This window comes from Glycine soja, chromosome 5, assembly GCF_004193775.1.
Source record: "Glycine soja cultivar W05 chromosome 5, ASM419377v2, whole genome shotgun sequence".
NCBI classification, from domain to species: domain Eukaryota; kingdom Viridiplantae; phylum Streptophyta; class Magnoliopsida; order Fabales; family Fabaceae; genus Glycine; species Glycine soja.
In genome coordinates, this window is record NC_041006.1 from 11,911,021 (window position 1) to 11,928,567 (window position 17,547).

Here is a 17,547-nt window from a genome sequence, read left to right on the forward strand (position 1 = left end):
AGACGACGCACAGATCATTGATAGATCATGTTATGTCTTGTATTTGATAGCATTTTTGTATTTGTTACATTATTTTAGTTATAATTTTTATTGAAATTATTTGTTACATTATTTTATTTTTTGTGCACTCTATATCACACACCTTCCAGAATTGATAAAATTAATAAATAATAAAATGATTAATTATGTTAAAAAATATAAAAAATATAACATAAAAAACTATACAATAGAAATAAAATAAAAAAAAGTTAATTAAGGTGTGCCGATTTATATATACTAAGAAATATAATCTTATGTATTGGTGCAACTTAAAAAAAATCTTGGTTCAACTAATATACGATTTATATATACTTAGAAATATAATCCTATGTATTGATGATTACTTCTGTGATACATTTTTTTATATTTTAGTTAAGGCGTGCCGATTCACTCGCTCCACTCATTGTCACTCATGCAAGACAATCTTGTCCTTTCCTCTTCGATCTTTTTTATTCCAATCTTGGAAGAAGTTATTTGGCCAGTTGTAGTACAATACATATTTATTCATATTTCTATTTTTGTGGTTCCTTCAAATGAAATTCGCTATTTTTGTTAAACTATCGTTGAGATGAAATTGACTTTGTTAAGTAAATATTTAGAAAAGATATTCTAATCCGCATTGAATCATGGGTAAACCAAATAATGGAAATAATTATTGAACAGGTACTAAACTAGTAGTGAACAACTTAGTTGAAAAAGTAGTGAACAAGTTATCGAATTCAAACATTACATTAACTTCAACATGATGGAAAGAAATAAAATTTGCATGAAAAACTCAGAAATAAAACTTGCATTCAATCCTGTAGCGATGTAGCCACGTCGTCTTCCATTTCCATAACCTGTTTAGTAAAAACAACTAAAATTTCTATTGGCCCAAATTGTTTCCAATAGTTAGACTGTAATAAGACCTTCAGCACGTCATCGTTAGTTTTGAGCTCAATAATTTCAAATTTGATAACTTTGTCTGAATACTCAAAATGACCTGGTTGTCAAAAAAATAATCGCCTTACTATTTGTGATTCATTAATTCCATCAGGGGGAATCCCTTGAGGTGCAACTTGCTTTATCAAATCCTTTAGTTCATCAATGGTACATCCTGAAGGAATGTCAAATTTTTTTGGATTTTTTCCTATGAACGCGTAACCTACAAAGTTATTTTGGCGTGGCATGTTCTACCTCCCATTGTAATACAGAAGCACATCATGAGTAGGGGTCATAGTGCTTTCAAGTAAGTTTAATATTCCATCTGGTGTTCTACCAATGGTGCATAATAACTCAATCGGACCAACACACGAAAATTAATGATTACACATTAACATTGTGTTGACATCGTCATCATTTTTCAATTGCATACATTGAAAGCAAATTTGGTTACCTATATCTGTGAATGGCTGCCGGTAGTAAATTTTATCCAAGAATTGTTTGTCGGTTAGCTAAAGGGTATTTAGTATTCTGGTTTTTAGCGTTGCAAAATCACAAGTGTTTGGTACTCGAATAAGTACTGGAGTGGAAGTTTGAAAGTAAACACCACTATTGTTGTGAATAATTGATCCATTTGGAAAAATGAAACCTAAACTTGAGTTCACAATTGTCTGACTGCTAGTTTCTCCTAAAAATGTCATACTTTGTTGTAAGAATTGTGAGAGAATGTCTGATTTTTTAGCGTGTTGCCCTGTCTCATATATATAGATGGTTTTCACCAATGTTGCTTCACTTTTTTTTTTAAAAAAAAGAGACGCGTGCAGATGTTTCGTGTTTGTGTTTCCAACTAAACCAATGTGGTGTCATGTCAAGTTGTCAATGTGTTGTCAAGTCAGTCAATGTCGTGTCACGCTCAAACTTTAATACACATGCATTTGACTATGTGTTGTCAATTCTGACAATGATGTATCATACATGCTTAATTGATTTTAGTTGCACCAACTAATTTATTTCTTAACGCAACAATTACTTAATAATTAAGGATAAATGTCTGACAACAAATTATATCACATAATGAATAAAATTATATAAACAAGTGTCACAGTCCATAACAATGATGCATGTTCAGACTTCATTTAGGTCAACATACTCTCTTTTGAACACCATGAAGCTACTGTATTGCTGCATTCTACTAACATATGGAGTTGGCCACTGCTTTGCCTGAGGATGACAATTCCTAGACCACAATAATGCTAGAGGCGGTAAAGGACAACGATCTTTCAAATAAACCTGTTGTAGGTGACCAAACATTATTAACTCAAATGAACACAAATGATTGCATAAATCTAAAAATGAGACTAACTATATTCAATGTACCTAAACAAAATGATTTCCAAACACGTGACCGACACATATCATGCGGTGCACAGAAGAATCTAGTGGTGGTTGACTTCTAAGAGGAAAAAATGTCATGCTTTGTTGTCGGGACAACAATACAACGATTACATTATACCTTGATCAATGACATATCCCATCTTCATTATATCCATCCACTTGTCCTCACTAACCTAAATCAAACAAACATACACATGTAAGTTATTTAAAGTTTGTTCTTAAAAAAGATTGCCTAAACAACATACCATGGAAAACCCATCAACAAGTAGGAACAACCTTAATTCTTCAAATCTTTATGTGTCACCGAAGAGCTTGATGTAGTCATGCGACCATTTGCCAAGTTCTTTCATCAATTCGTTGCACACCAACGACCAAGAATCTTCGCTCATACCTAATAAATTGGCAATGGATCGATATCCACAGTTATCGTTCGCTTTCATATCCACAATGTCGTCAATGAAACCCTGTATAAATGGATGAAATTGATCCAACATTGGGATGATCCTTGTTGGCTTCAGTGGCTTTGGCGGGTTAGAAAAAGATGATGCACTATGTTTCACTGAAGAGTTGCTGTTCTGAACAGAATGAAAAGCATCAACATACTCCCAATAAGACGGATCGCGCTTTGTGAATCTTTGGCTTCTATTCATCGGTTTCTTCAGTGCACCTTTAGTGTTGACCTTTGACAGAGGAGGACACATAGAGTTTTGATCAGGGTATGCAATTTCTCAAAGTTTACTCTTGAAAGTAACTTTACCACAAACATCAAGTTCCTCAAATCTTTTACATATGGTCTCAATCTCTTCCTTGATGGTGACTTCAACCTCACATAACCCTTGGTCTAAAAAACTAAGTCTCCTCCAAAACATATGGATTGAATCCAGTGGGATGCTGCCAACAACATACCTAGATAGCTCACACGCACAAGGAAGATCGTGTGTGGCTCTTATCACACAACCACAAGATGAGGAATTGTTGCCAACATAATGTACACGCTCAAACTCAACAACAATCTCATTTAAAGAGTATCTTGAAACCATTCCAAGAAGCCTCTTGTATAAGGTTTTTTTAAATACATGTCCAACCACATGTGTATTTGTTTCAAAGGATACTTTAATTTGGGTGTGCTACAGTGTAATCATGTTGTTCATGGCATCCCAAACACTACACAGGTCTCCAAGGCTATTATGTAACACTCATTTTAAAGCCCAATGAGCAGATTTAGCCCTACATTTGAAATAGACAAAAAACAGTAAACATATACAACAATTAAATTCCATGAATTAATAGACATTACTATAAAAATGAAACATTTTAATACATGTTTTTTGTTGTGTTGCCTAGGTGCATGACCTTATTCGTCCAAGCTATAATAAATTTTTCCTTGTGTGGGATAACCCATGTTTCGTTAACATAGTCAACGAACATTGGCCAAGGTGAACAAGCCATTTCAAACTTCTGAAGGCACGCAGGGAACTGCTGTTCAGAAGGACAATAAACCTGAGTACCCCAATTATCCATGACATACTCCCAAGCATTTTTTTGACCGATTAAAGATTTGCATTTGGCCTTGATGTTCTTGTCGATGTGAAACCTGCACAACAAGTTTGTACACTCGGGGAATACAGTTTTCACTGCATTCATCAATGCTAGGTCTCTGTCAGTAACAATAACTACAGGGAGGGGATCACGTCTTAAAAATAGACCTCGAAACCGTTCCAAAGCCCACACAACATTATTAACACGTTCACCCTCTAGATATGCAAACCTAGTAGAGAATGTCATCCCCGTTGGTGTCACCCCAACAAAGTCAAGTAGTGGGAGTCTGTACCTATTTGTTTTGTAGGTACTGCCTATGAAAAACACCAAATGACATGCATTGCATAACTTCACTGCATCTAGGTGACACCAAAATAGATCACGTACCACAGCTTCATCTTTCAATCTATACCAATGAATATATTGATCACGTTCAAGAAGCTTCATTAGATGTTGCATTTCAGTATCACTTCCTCTATTGGAAGAACGATATGCACTTCTTGCATTGTAAATTTGTTTGATTGTGGTGCAACTATTGGCATTGTGCTCCTTCAATGTTAGCAGGATGTTTCTTGGTTTCACCATCAACTGTGTCATATCAACAATAATATTCTTCTCATCCTTAGTCAATCGCCCAATGTATGGATGTCCAACTAAGGACTTGACCAATTCATGATTGTGAATCCCATAAATCAACTTCACCATCCAACCTTCCCCTCCATGCACTGGTTTCTCATGAAGCTTGAAGGGACAACCACATTTCCTACTCCTAGTGTCTCTTCTAACAAATTCTTTCTTCCTACACTTGTACTGACCACTCCTTTCACAACCTATTAACATAAATGAACTTCTTCCTCTACTACCAGTATGCGTGTCAGACCTCATAATGACTGCAACAAATCTGTTTTCATGGGCAACCGTTCGAGCTCACTGCAAAACAACATCTCGGGTACTAAAGACCTACAACACAACCCCAACATATTAATTTTAATACAAAACATACATTCAACCAAATGACGCAAACTAATGAACATGATTATCTGAGAAGTATTAAAAGCATCCGAACAATCAATATGTGGTTGATTCACACCACATTGTTGTTTATTTTCAAAAGTAGTATACATTTACGAAAGATGTTCTTCCGTAAGCTTCTTACGGAAGAAGTTCTTCCGTTACAATTACGGAAGAAGTTCTACCGTAAAAATCTTATGAAAGAACTTCTTCCGTATGTTACATCCTACGAACAAGCTACTAAAAAACAAGATACCCAAAAAAGCGATAAAATGTGTACCTTCGCCAAAATAAAAACACCACCGGATAAGACTTTAACCTTCACCAAACCGCTACCTCTCTCAACACTTGTAAAAAACCACCAAGAACGGTAGAAACCGGACTAGAATGAAAGAAAGAAAGCGTGAAACGTAAAATATAACACACGACGCTGCCAATTTAAAGAAAAATAAGAGAGGGGCAAAATTGCCATTTTATAAAAGTGTTGCGTGCACCAACAATGTTGTTGGGTGCACCTAGCAACACCCTTGAACACAACATATCAATAACCAAAAAGGCTTTTCTATATCCACTCCTATTTTCTTTCTTTCTAAGCACACCTTCATTCCCCTCTTCTAATTATAAACAATAAAAAAACTTTAATTAAATTAAAATAGTTATCTGAAAATTTCAAATTTTAGTTATAAAATAAATTATGCAAATATCAGCAAAGTTTGAAAATATAATTCATATTAATAAATTTTATAAATAAATTGGTATTTTATTCTTTTATTTTTATCATTATGACATTAACACAAAATATTTTTCCAACTTTATTAATAAATAATCTTCATAAAAAAATATGGTGATTCTTTTAAATAGAATAAGCCTTTTAAATCAGTTTCACTCGAACCAATGACACACATTAATAATAATATTTTAGTATGATAATTAGTATTTATTTTTTCATAATTAAAATTTATAATAAATAAAATTTTTAAATATATAAATTATATTACAATTAAAAATTTGTACTTAAATCTACACTCCAAGTGTGCTCCTAGCAAGCAGCCACATTTTTTTTTTCACTAGATCTACTAAGCATACACTTTGTTTTTTTTTTCTTTTCTTTTTTACATTAGCTAACACACTTTGGTAACACTTTTTTGTAAAGGCTTTGATAACACTTATGATTTAGATATTCAGACTAGTCAAAAAATTATTTAGATAGTTTGTGCTATTTTTTTTTGTTTTTGGTAATTTATTTTATTCTCTTCGTACTTATCAAAGGATTATATATATATATATATATATATATATATATATATATATATATATATATATATCATTATAGTTGTTTTTAAATACATATAAAGTATTTTAAAAAATATTTACTTGATAAATAGAATTTTTTAAAATAAAAAAGTAAAGTGACCAATTTAAAATTTGTAGTCTTAAAAAATTCTAATAATTTGTTCAATTGATAGAATTTTTTCACTGATAATTTATAAAAATCTCATTTTATTTAAAAATAATTTATGAAATTTAAATATTGATTAAAGAAAACAATTTATTTATTTTTTAAAAAATAAATAACAAAACATATAAATTGACACTTGTTGCGAAATATGGATGCATAATTACATGGAAGAAATAAGCGTATAAATAATATGATTTTAAAAAACAACGAATTATATATTATTGTAAATCAAACACCGTTTCAACATTACGTGGAAATGGGAAGGGCATGCGTGAAAGGTAAAACTGAATCTAGTTTCTTTTATTTTTCAAGCATTAGCTTCTGCACTTTATATGGTTAGCCTAAAATAAAAAAAAATAATAGAACAAAAAAAAGAGATATTTTAGAAAAGCTCATCCTTAATGGATTTTGAAAAGAGTGTCAGGTTCGAACCTAGAAATCATAGGTTGATACTCACATATCATGCCAACAAGTTACTAAGGAAACTAGCAACTTTATATTATTTATTAAATCACTGTAACATACCTCAAATCTTTCATGCTGAGATGGAGGTTGAGTAAATTGTGCAAGTTTTGGCGCACAACGTCATGTGATATGTGTGTTTGATGGGTCGTTCGTAAATGGGGTTGGTTTGGGAATTTTATTGCTAGTTGATTATATTATGGAAGGGTGTTTTAAAAGTTTTTGTTAATGCATGCTAGTACATTAGCTGTATTATTATATTTGCTCTTGTGTTGGAGTGTTCATGAGTACGGATCACTCGTGAATCTGAATTGATTCAAATTGATCTGAACAGTTTGGGTTAAATTATTTATTTATTTGAGTTAAAATCAAATTGAATCGATCAAAATTTATAGATCCGATCAAAATTTTTAGAGTTGTTTGGTTTGACTTTAAATACCGCTAACATTGGAAAATCAAGTGTTGGGACTACTAGTGTTGGAACTTCTTAAGGTATTACTTTGAGGTACACTGTTATTTGTTTCACTTTTTTTTTCATATTTATTTTTTGTCATGTTTATAATATTAATGGATCATATTTTATTCATTTGTTTCAGCAAATTTGGTTGCAACAAATCTAGTTGTAACAAATCTGGTTGCAACAAAGCTTATTACAAGAAATTAGTTTATAGGAAATAATTGTGATTCAGACTATTATAGTAAGTCTCGTTGAAAAATATTTTATTTTAATTTGTATTAGTCTATTTTAGAATATTATGTTGATGGTATTAAATGAATCAATTTTACTACTTTAAGACATTTGATAATATTATGTTAATTGTATTGGATATTTGGATGAATCATGATATAAAATAATAGTTCTAAATCAAAACAAATATAGATGGGTTATCCGTTGGCCCGAATTGAGTCAAATCGTTCATGAATGAGTTGGGTTTTCAAAAAAAAAATTGTGAAAATCGAGCCGAATTCAATCAATCAAATTTGATTGGGTTGTGTCCTGAATTTGATCAAAACCGGTCAGAACCAGCCCACAAACACTCCTATTTGTTGTAATGTTTTTGTTGAAGTGGGTATGTTTAATTTGTAGATTTGGATGGTTGTTTTCTTTTTTTTACCATGTTATTGGTATGAAGTATTTACCAGCTTTGCAGATGACTAATCTTTGTTGAAAAACTTGACTGATAATTTTTATTGGGTTCTTCCCTCTCAATCACCTTTTTTTCATCCACCAAATTTGGATGGTTCTAACAATAGTAGACAATTAAATTTGTGTTGGTTATAATAGTGAAGTAGATGCTCTTAAGAGCATGCTTGCTAAACCAATCACATTTTGTCGATCTGAGAGTGACTTTCCTATGGAAAATGACAACGATCACGACTCGTTTAAGAGTGAAACAACGAAACTCAAGCTTTAGGCTCACAAACAAAAAAAATTATGGGTATTGCTATTGGCACTACCATAATTAATAATGGCTCTACCAAGCACAAGAAAATGACCATTTTACCCTTATGAGTTTTCCTACACCCCAACCCTTCTCTCTTTTCACAACACCCTCAACCCTTCCCCCTTCCTAATTCCTTTCCCTCCTTCGTTCGACCCATTCGAGGCTAGGTAAGATTTTTGTTTTTTTCCAATGGAATCATATGATTTCATTGTGTCAAAGACAACGAAATCGGTTCAATCTTGTTTTAGCTATTTCCCTTGAGATCTTTATCATTAATGCAACCTCCATTATGCTCATTCATGGGGTTATATTTAGTACCTCTAAGAAATATGATTATCCACCATTAGTCAGTAATGTGGGTTGGCTGGAATTACATAGTATTGTGTGCTTAGGAGAGCATCGTGCTTTGGGATGCGAAGAAGTGAAGCATCTCGAACGAATGAATGTGAGAGAAGCAAAAAAGGCCCAACTCCTTCACCTAATATGGCACTGAATTCGGACCATAGTATGGGAGGATGTCTAATCCTTTTGTAGCTGCAAGGTTGGCTAATCATACGCAGTTGGCTCAAATACCCCTGGTTCTGGAAGGTACATGAGTTTGAACGCTACCTTAAACGTGTAACTAACACTACACTACATAGGTAAGACACAACAAAATCATGATTCTATTCTTTTTCAAAATTCACAACAGAATCATGATTTCGTTGTGTGTCGAAACCCAAACAACAACGGAATCATGATTCCATTATGTATTTTTTGTTGAATATGTTTTTATGTCAGATTTGAGAATTTTCCTTAATGGTTCTTTGTAGAGTATGGATTTTAATACATTTATTTTTTATGAAGTTACAATGCCTTATGATTGGGGATACATGATTGATGATAGCCAAAATGATTTTTACCATCCATATAATGTCTTTGATTATTGACATCTTCGCAGGTTAGAACCCACCACCAGTCAAAACCATTTGTAGGTAGTCCTTTTCGACACCTCGGCAATCAACTCTGTCTACTTCCTAGATCTATGATTGTCCCCACTAACCAACATAAAACTTTTCAGCGTGCTTTGTCCTCAATCACATGCTTTTTGGGAAACTTTCTGGAAGGTCACCCTTCTCATATTTGCTCCAAGCCAAGCACGTTTAACTGTTGAGTTTTTTTTTTAAGTAATAGGCTACCAAAAAGTAAATGCATCATGTTGATATAGGTAGTATAACTTAATTACCATACTTGTACAGTCTTTGGATCCCTTTCATTTTGATACAATTTGCTTGGGGTGTTACAATCCCAATCAAGCGAATGGAATGCATGCGGATGATAATGGTTAGGAAACCAAGCAGATGAAATGCATGCAGATGATAATGGTTTGAGAAATCATGGTAAAAATGTTGACTATGGTTTGGACACTAAGCCCTCCCCTAACCTGATTATCTTGACTTTTCCAATAATTTTCACGACTAATGAGGTATACTACGTTAGTGAAGGAAAGAATTTTGTTTTTAGGTTTTTACAAAGAGAGATGATTTGTTAAGGTGGATTCAAGATTTAGGGAGGAGTCTTGGATTTGTTATATTCATTCAAAGGTAAAAAAATGGAAGGAAAATCTATATTGTACTAGATTGTGAAAATGGAGGAAAGTACAAGCAATACAAAGATAAGTTAGGCCATAAAAGCTCTAGAACTAGAAAATATGGGTGTTTGTTTAAATTTAATGGGAAATTTGTGAAAGAGGTAGGTTGGAATCTTTATGTAGTTTGTGGTTTTCATAACCACAAAGTTTATTAATATAATTGGGTCATGCGTATAGTGATCATTTAAGCAATGAAGAAAAAAATCAACTTAGCCAATGATCAACATCAAATTTACCAGATTTTCATATGCATTTTGCGATGTTTATTTGGTATTTTAGTTAACTTCAGGCCTTGTTTTGAATCAAATTAGCTTTAAATTTAGTTTTTTACTTTGTCTTAGGTAGGTTTTTATGTTTTAGTTGTTTTTAATGAATTTTTGATAATTTTCAGCAAAAACAGGCCATTCTGGTAGAGCTCCAGAGGCCCAAAATCAGCAAAAAGTGTAGAAGCAAGTTTCATGATGACGAACCAAGCAATTTTGATGATGCCAAAAGCCCAAGTAATTGATTCAAGATTGATTCAAGACTTCAAGATCAAGCATCAAGAATCCAATCCAAGATTCAAGATTCAAGAGAAGAAATCAAGAAGCAACAAGTTAAGACTTCATATAGGATAAGTATTAAAAGATTTTTTCAAAAACCAAATAGCACAGTTTTGTTTTACAAAAAACTTTTCTCAAATTTTCTAAGTTACCAGAGTGATTACTCTCTGGTAATCGATTACCAGTTGGCAGTAATCGATTACTAGTGACCAGTTTGGTTTTCAAATGGTTTACAACGTTCCAAAATGATTTTCAAATAGTGTAATCGATTACACTATATTAGTAATCGATTACAAGTGAATCTGAATGTTGGAATTCAAATCCAATTGTGAAGAGTCACAACTTTTCATAAAATGAATTGTGTAATCGATTACACCTTTGTGGTAATTGATTACTAGTGAACAATTTTGAAGAAAAAGTTAAGAGTTATAACTCTTAACATGATTTTCTCAAAAGTCATTACTCTTCCAATGGTTTCTTGGACCAGACATGAAGAGTCTATAAAAGCATGACTTTGGCACACATTCAAAAAATATATATGATATTCTTCCAAAAAATTCTTTTTCACAATCTTTCTCTAACCATTGCCCATTGCTTTTTCTTTGCCAAAAAGCTTTCTAAACTTTGTTTCAAAACTTTTTTTTTTGCAAGTGGAAATTCTGTAGAAAACAAAAGTGTGCTATCTTTTCATCCCTTCTTCCTCTTGCCAAAAGATTCAAAGGACTAACCGCTTGAGAATTCTTTTGATTCTCCTTTCCCCCTGTCGACAAAAGATTCAAAAGACTAACTGCCTGAGAATTCTTTTGATTCTTCCCTTTCCCTTAAACAAAAGGTTTCAAAGGACTAACTGCCTGAGATATCTTTTGTTTCCCCTTACAAAGATTCAAGGGACTAACCGCCTAAGAATTTTTTGTCTTAACACATTTGAGCGTATATCCTTTGTGGTAAAAGTAGAGCGTACATCTTCTTGGGTTGTGATACTCAAAACAAGAGAGGGTACATCTCTCGTGGATCTGTTCAAGTGGAGCGTATATCCACTTGGTTGTTCAAAGAGGACAAGGGAGGGTACATCCCTTGTGGATCTTTGCTTGTAAAGGATTTTACAAGGTTATTGGAAATCTCAAGAACTGGTGGTTGCTTGGGGAATGGATGTAGGCACGAGCTGTGGCCGAACCAATATAAATCTTGTGTTTGTCTTCTTCTTCCCTACACTCTTTACTTATCCACTGTGTTCTTTTATTTCCGCTTTACTTTTGTCTAAGTTATTGTTTTTGTTCTTTACTTTCTCATAACTTAGTAGTAAAGCCTAATTGAATCTAGTAATATTAAGAAGGATAATTTTTTAATTAATCAAGACACATTAATAATTAATTCAACCCCCCCTTCTTAATTATTCTGAGGCCACTTGATCCAACAAAAAGTTCTGAAAGGAGAAATTGCGGAAATTGGAGATAAAAGCTAGGAAAATCAAGAGCAAGATATTTTTCAAGGATAAATCAGCTAAAGAAGAAGATAATTACTTGAATTAATTAGAGATATTATTTGTTTATAACTTCTTATGATTATCTCCTTAATTAAACCTAGCTACTATTTTATAAATAGGAGGCTAGACATTCATTGTAATAGTGTGTAGAAGTCACCAACAGTTCTTAGAATTATATTTTAGACTTCCACCTATAAGACGTCTCCATTATTCATTAGACACTCTAGGTCTCATTGTATTATTTTTATGAGTGCAATTCCTTCCACCTAGGAAAGGAAAGGATGAATCTTGTTTCGCTTTAATTCAATCAATTCAATATTTCATCTTGAGTTCTTTATTGTTTCTATACTTAATGTTTTTATTTACTTGACCATCTTATAGATGAATTTAGGAACTTTCTGGTGATTTGGCAAACCTTATTGAAACCTGAACATGAATCAAGTACTTAATTGGGATTATTTCTAGGGATAGAATAATCTTGGTTAAGCTTCACTATTTCTCAACCATTAATGTTGATTGCTTATGTCGGTATGTCCAAGGGATTGAGTATTAGACAAGTAGTTTAGAATCTACGACCATGCGAGAGCTGGGGTAGAATACATTAGTGAGTTGAGGATGAGCAAGAGAGATGAGTAGAGAATTGTGAAGTTATAATGGATCGAGCAAATTCCAAGTCCAAACCTAAACATTCATTCATAATGATCGACGTCACCATCAAAGTCTATTATTTCTATCTTTACTTAATTATTTTATCATCATTTAATTTCTATTTCAATTTATTTTATGTTATTTATTTCGTGACAATCACAAAACAAAAATGCAAATGGCTTAGGTAGGCTCAACATGGATGGACCAATCACTAGAATAAGGAGTAAGAGATTTCAAGAAGGGCTTGGCGAGAGGCTAAATTCTCTCATGGAGGAAAGATAAGAACAAGCAAAGCTCGTAAATTTTAGCCAACTTTTAGAATAGGATTTATTTTCATTTTTAATTGTATTTTGGGCCTATTTTTAGAGTTGTAATGAACTGTCACAACTTTTTATTGTTATTTTCAAGTATTTTAATTATTAGATTAATTATTGGGGCTTGGGCTTAATTTAGAGTTATTAGTAGGAGTATAAATAGACTCCTAAATACTTTGTTGGTAGTTTGGATGAAATTTCAGATTAGACACATTTAAGAGAGTGCCTCTCTTGGTTCTTGTGTGAAGCCTTAAGTTCTTATCAAAGAATTCTATTCCTTGTAGTGAATCATCCTCAGCTTATCAATCTTCCAAGAGTATGGCGTTGTTATTTCCATCTCCTTTTCTAATTCCACTTTTTTCTTTTTATTTTCCCCAATTTCAGAGAGTCCCAAATAGGTTTCCCAGTTTGGTAATGCTAAAAATTAGATTCGTAAATTAGGGTTCAATCAATTGGTATCAGAGCTTCGGTTCTTGAAATTTGGTGTTATCTATCCTTTGTGTTTTGTTTTTCTTGTGTGTTTCTTCCTTTGTTTGTTCTTTTCCTTTTGTTTAACTCTATATTATTATTTCATCTTCCTTTGTTTTATTTCTATGAGTCTATCTTTCTTTTCTAAACTCTATCTAGTATCAATATCTTTTTATCTTCTTTTTTTTATATATATTATCAAAATTCATGCACAAAAAAGGAAAGAAAAAAGTAAAAAAAAAAGGAAGATGAAAAAAAGTGCACAGATAAAAAAAAGTGCATTCAAATTTGAATTTTGTGCCAAAAAAAGTGTAGAGATAAAAAAAAGGCGCAAAAAATGTTTTGCATTCAGAGTCCTTCTAGTTTTCACATACCTATATTTCAAAAAAAAAAATTGTGTCTTGTTAGTTATTTACATCTAGTATAGTTCAATTCTTGGACAATTCTTTTTCTTGATTCTGGAGTCTTTTAGTTTGTTCTCTTCCTTGGCATTCCTTTTGAGTATTCCTTTCATTATTTTTTTGCTTGTCTTCAAATTCCATAGTTTTGTCTTAGAGTATTTTTATTCTTGCCTTCTTGAGTTGAGTTTTGATTTGTGACATATTTCACATTGAATACTTCTTGATTTTGAGCTTGAAGGTTTTGCTTAAGAGTTGTAGAGGAGAAAGAGTGGTAAAAGACTAGAGTGCATATTATAAAAGAAAAAGGCCTTGAAAGAGTGATACACGAGTGAACTTAAGTGAAACACTAAGTTGAGTGGTGAGGTCCTATTCTATTTATTACTTGTGCACTAACTTTCCTTGTAGGTATGGCTTCTACAAGTGGATGCTACTCCACCATCTCCAAAAACCGCAAAGCTCATGGAAGAGGTGATTAAACTTGGTGATCAAATGAGAAAAATGAGTTATGAAAATGAAGAAAGGATGGAGAGAATAAGAAAAAAGAATGAGGAGAGTTTGAGAAGAATACACAGGAGTAGTGAAGCTTTAAGTGTGAGGATTGAAAATATAGAGTGAAGAAGAGATGAAAGATCATCTAATTCTTCTCATGGAGAAGATGAGGGGTATGAAGAGGATGAAGGAGGAAAAAGGAATGAGAGGTATAGGGAGAGAAGAAATCATAGAAGATATGGAGGTCGGCAAAGAGAGGAAGGGATTGAGAGAGTGAAAGTGAAGATCCCTACTTTTAAAGGGACTTGTGATCCATAAGTGTATCTTGAGTGGGAGATGAAGGTTGAGCAAGTCATTTCTTGCTACAACTACAACGAAGAGAAGAAGATCAAATTGGCCTCCCTGGCGTTTGAGGGATATGCCTTAGTATGGTGGAACCAAGTGAGGAGTGATGTTGAGAGGATGAAAAGGCCTTTGATTAATACTTGGCAAGACATGAAGATAATATTGTCTGAATATCAAGCAAGAACTATATATGTATGTATGTATGTGTGGAGTGTGACTTATTAATGATATTAATTGATATGAGATGACATAGGTGTTGATGATAACATTGATATGAGATGATGTTGCTATTGATGATAATAATTGATATGAGACGATATTGGTATGAGATGATATTGTTATTGATGATAATGTTGATATGAGATGTTGTTATTGCTGATAATGTCATTGAGATGAGATGATGTTGAGAATGACATTCAAATAAGATGTTGTTGTTGTTGATAATGACATTGAGATGAAATGTTGTTGATGTTGAAAATGTCATTGTGATGATGTATGTTGTGTATGTACATCGGGGGTGTAGTGACCATGATGGATATCCCTAATGGAGGAAATAGAGTGGTTAAAGAGTTTTAAGCATCTTTGGAGCGGGATGACTTAGAATCTTTGATTATCCATGGTCAGTGCATTGATGGTGCCCATGCTTCATACTTCATGTTGCATGGAAATAGTATAAACTTTGTTAGTAGGTACTTGTAGTTTCTCTTAAGAAGAAATACTTGTACTTGAGGGCATGTCACTCGGTTTGGAACTCCTTTGAGACTCAGGTTGATCACTATAGGGGGAGGAGGGAGTTACCTGTGCACGACAGGGTGACCTCGACACTTGCTGCCTACTTTTCCTAAGTGAGAGTGTTGCGTGGACACACTTAGGCTGTTTCCTGACGAAAGGTATCATATTGCATTTGAGAGTTGAGGTCAGGTTGCATGCATCATACTGAGCATGATTGATTGGAATTATGGAAGGTTGATGACTATTATGTTGAGTGTATGTTGGACTGATGGATGTTTGTGTATGATTATGGTATTTTTTTAATGTTTTCTTACTAATCATGGTCATTTGATTTTTGTGTTGATTTCTTTTATAATAAACTCACCCTTGCAATGTTTGTATTGTGTGGTTGGAACCTATGATGATCGCAAACCTTCGTTTATGGGAGTAGATGGACAATAGTAGAGTATGTGAAATGAGATCGTAGCGACGAGATGGGTCATTTCATTAGTGGTATCAAAGACGGTTGAACCTTTCGGCCAATGAGTTATGAGTTTGTCATGTTTCTCTATGCATTTTGTGGTTACTTTGTGAATGTCTGATGTTTGAGCATCTTATCATTTGATAGTTACTATGGTTGTTATGTTTGGAACTTACTCACCTTGTTGTGTTTCCATGAGTTGTAGAGATTTGATTGATGTAGTCATACATTGTTTGTATCCTTGATTTCTGCTATACGATGAGTTTCAATGCCTTGTCATGAGTTATCAGATTGGCCATCTGTATAATTTGTGAAGTGTAATGAGACGACATGGCAAGCTGTTAGGAATACAAAGGATGGAAAATGAGTGTTAATATCTCGAGGGAGGACTGTTTTGGAGGAGTATTTTCTTGAGGCGTTAACTCCCAAGAGTAACTAAGTAGGGACTTAAGATGGGTGTGATTTCATTTTGTTCTTCCAACAAAATAATCCGCTTGCTTTCAATGGAGGATACAACCTTGATGGTGCTCAGAATTGGATAAGGGAGATTGAGAAAATCTTCCGAGTGATGGCGTGTCCAGAGGGGTAGAAGGTTGCTTTTGGTTCATTTACTTTGGTGGAAGAACACTCGCCAATGCTTGGAGGCCGAAGGTCAAGCTATGACTTGGGAAACCTTCAAGAGGTTATTTTTGGAGAAATACTTTCCTTAAGATGTTAGAAAAAAGAAGGAAATGGAGTTCCTAGAGCACAAGCAGAGGAACATGACTGTGGCTGAATATGCAGCCAAGTTTGAGGAGCCGGTGAGGTACTTTACCCATTATCAAGGGAGAGATGGAGAAAGTTCAAAATGTGTGAAGTTTCTGAACAACTTGCAACCGGAGGTGAAGCAAGCTACGAATTACCAAGGTGTTCGTGAGTTTCCACTTTTGGTGAACATGTGCCGGATTTGGGATGAAGACTCCCGAGATAGGGCGACCTATTATAGGAGTATGGGCCTAATGAAGAACAAAAAGAATGGACCTCAACATCGGGGAAAACAATACTCGACCCCTCCTAAATATTATGGTAATTGCCCCAACAATCAGAGGACTGTTGTTATGGGTTTGCTTGGGGGTAGTGGTAGCAAACCCACTACTTTCTCAACTCAGGTCACTTATTACAAGTGTGGTAAGCCAGGGCACATCTCCTCAAATTGTGCCAATAGAGACATGACCTGTTTCAACTGCAGACAGAAGGGGCATTTTCAGAGAGATTGCCCATATCCCAAGAAGGAGCAAAATGATGGGGGTTTGAATGACCAAATTGGACATCTGAAGGCCAAGGGAAGGGTCTTTACTCTTAATGGTGACAAAGCTTTGAAATCCAAAGATCTAATCCAAGATAAATGTTTCATAAGTGGGATTCCCTTACTTGTGCTATTTGATTCCGGTGCGACCCATTCATTTATGTCTTATTCATGTGTAGAAAAACTTAAGCTTTATGTGTCTTCTTTAAATAAAGATTTGGTGGTAGAGACCCTAACTAGTGGTTTTGTGTTAACTTAATGTGTGTTTGAATTGTCTCATGGAAATTTCTGGTAGAACATTCTTGATTGATCTGATTTGTTTGCCTTTGAGCGAAATTGATGTTATTTTGGGTATGGACTGGTTATCTTCCAACCATGTCTTGTTGAACTATTTTGATAAAATTGTGGTGCTTGATGATTCTGGAATAAGTAAGGATAGGATGTTTATCTTGTTGGTCCAAATGACCTCAATAACTTAA

The 17,547-nt window shown here is 33.7% G+C and overlaps 1 protein-coding gene across 1 annotated transcript; it reads left to right on the forward strand.

Annotated features, from left to right (window-relative positions):
* The first annotated feature begins 16,514 nt into the window (after positions 1–16,514).
* Positions 16,515–17,327, forward strand: LOC114411151. The gene has a single exon (XM_028374907.1). The coding sequence runs from the start codon at positions 16,515–16,517 to the stop codon at positions 17,325–17,327; it is 813 nt and encodes a 270-aa protein (XP_028230708.1).
* The last annotated feature ends 220 nt before the right edge of the window (positions 17,328–17,547 follow it).

Bases quoted from the DNA above. Each gene is read 5' to 3' on its own strand.
- LOC114411151 (XM_028374907.1), top strand. From the start codon at position 16,515: ATGGAGTTCCTAGAGCACAAGCAGAGGAACATGACTGTGGCTGAATAT.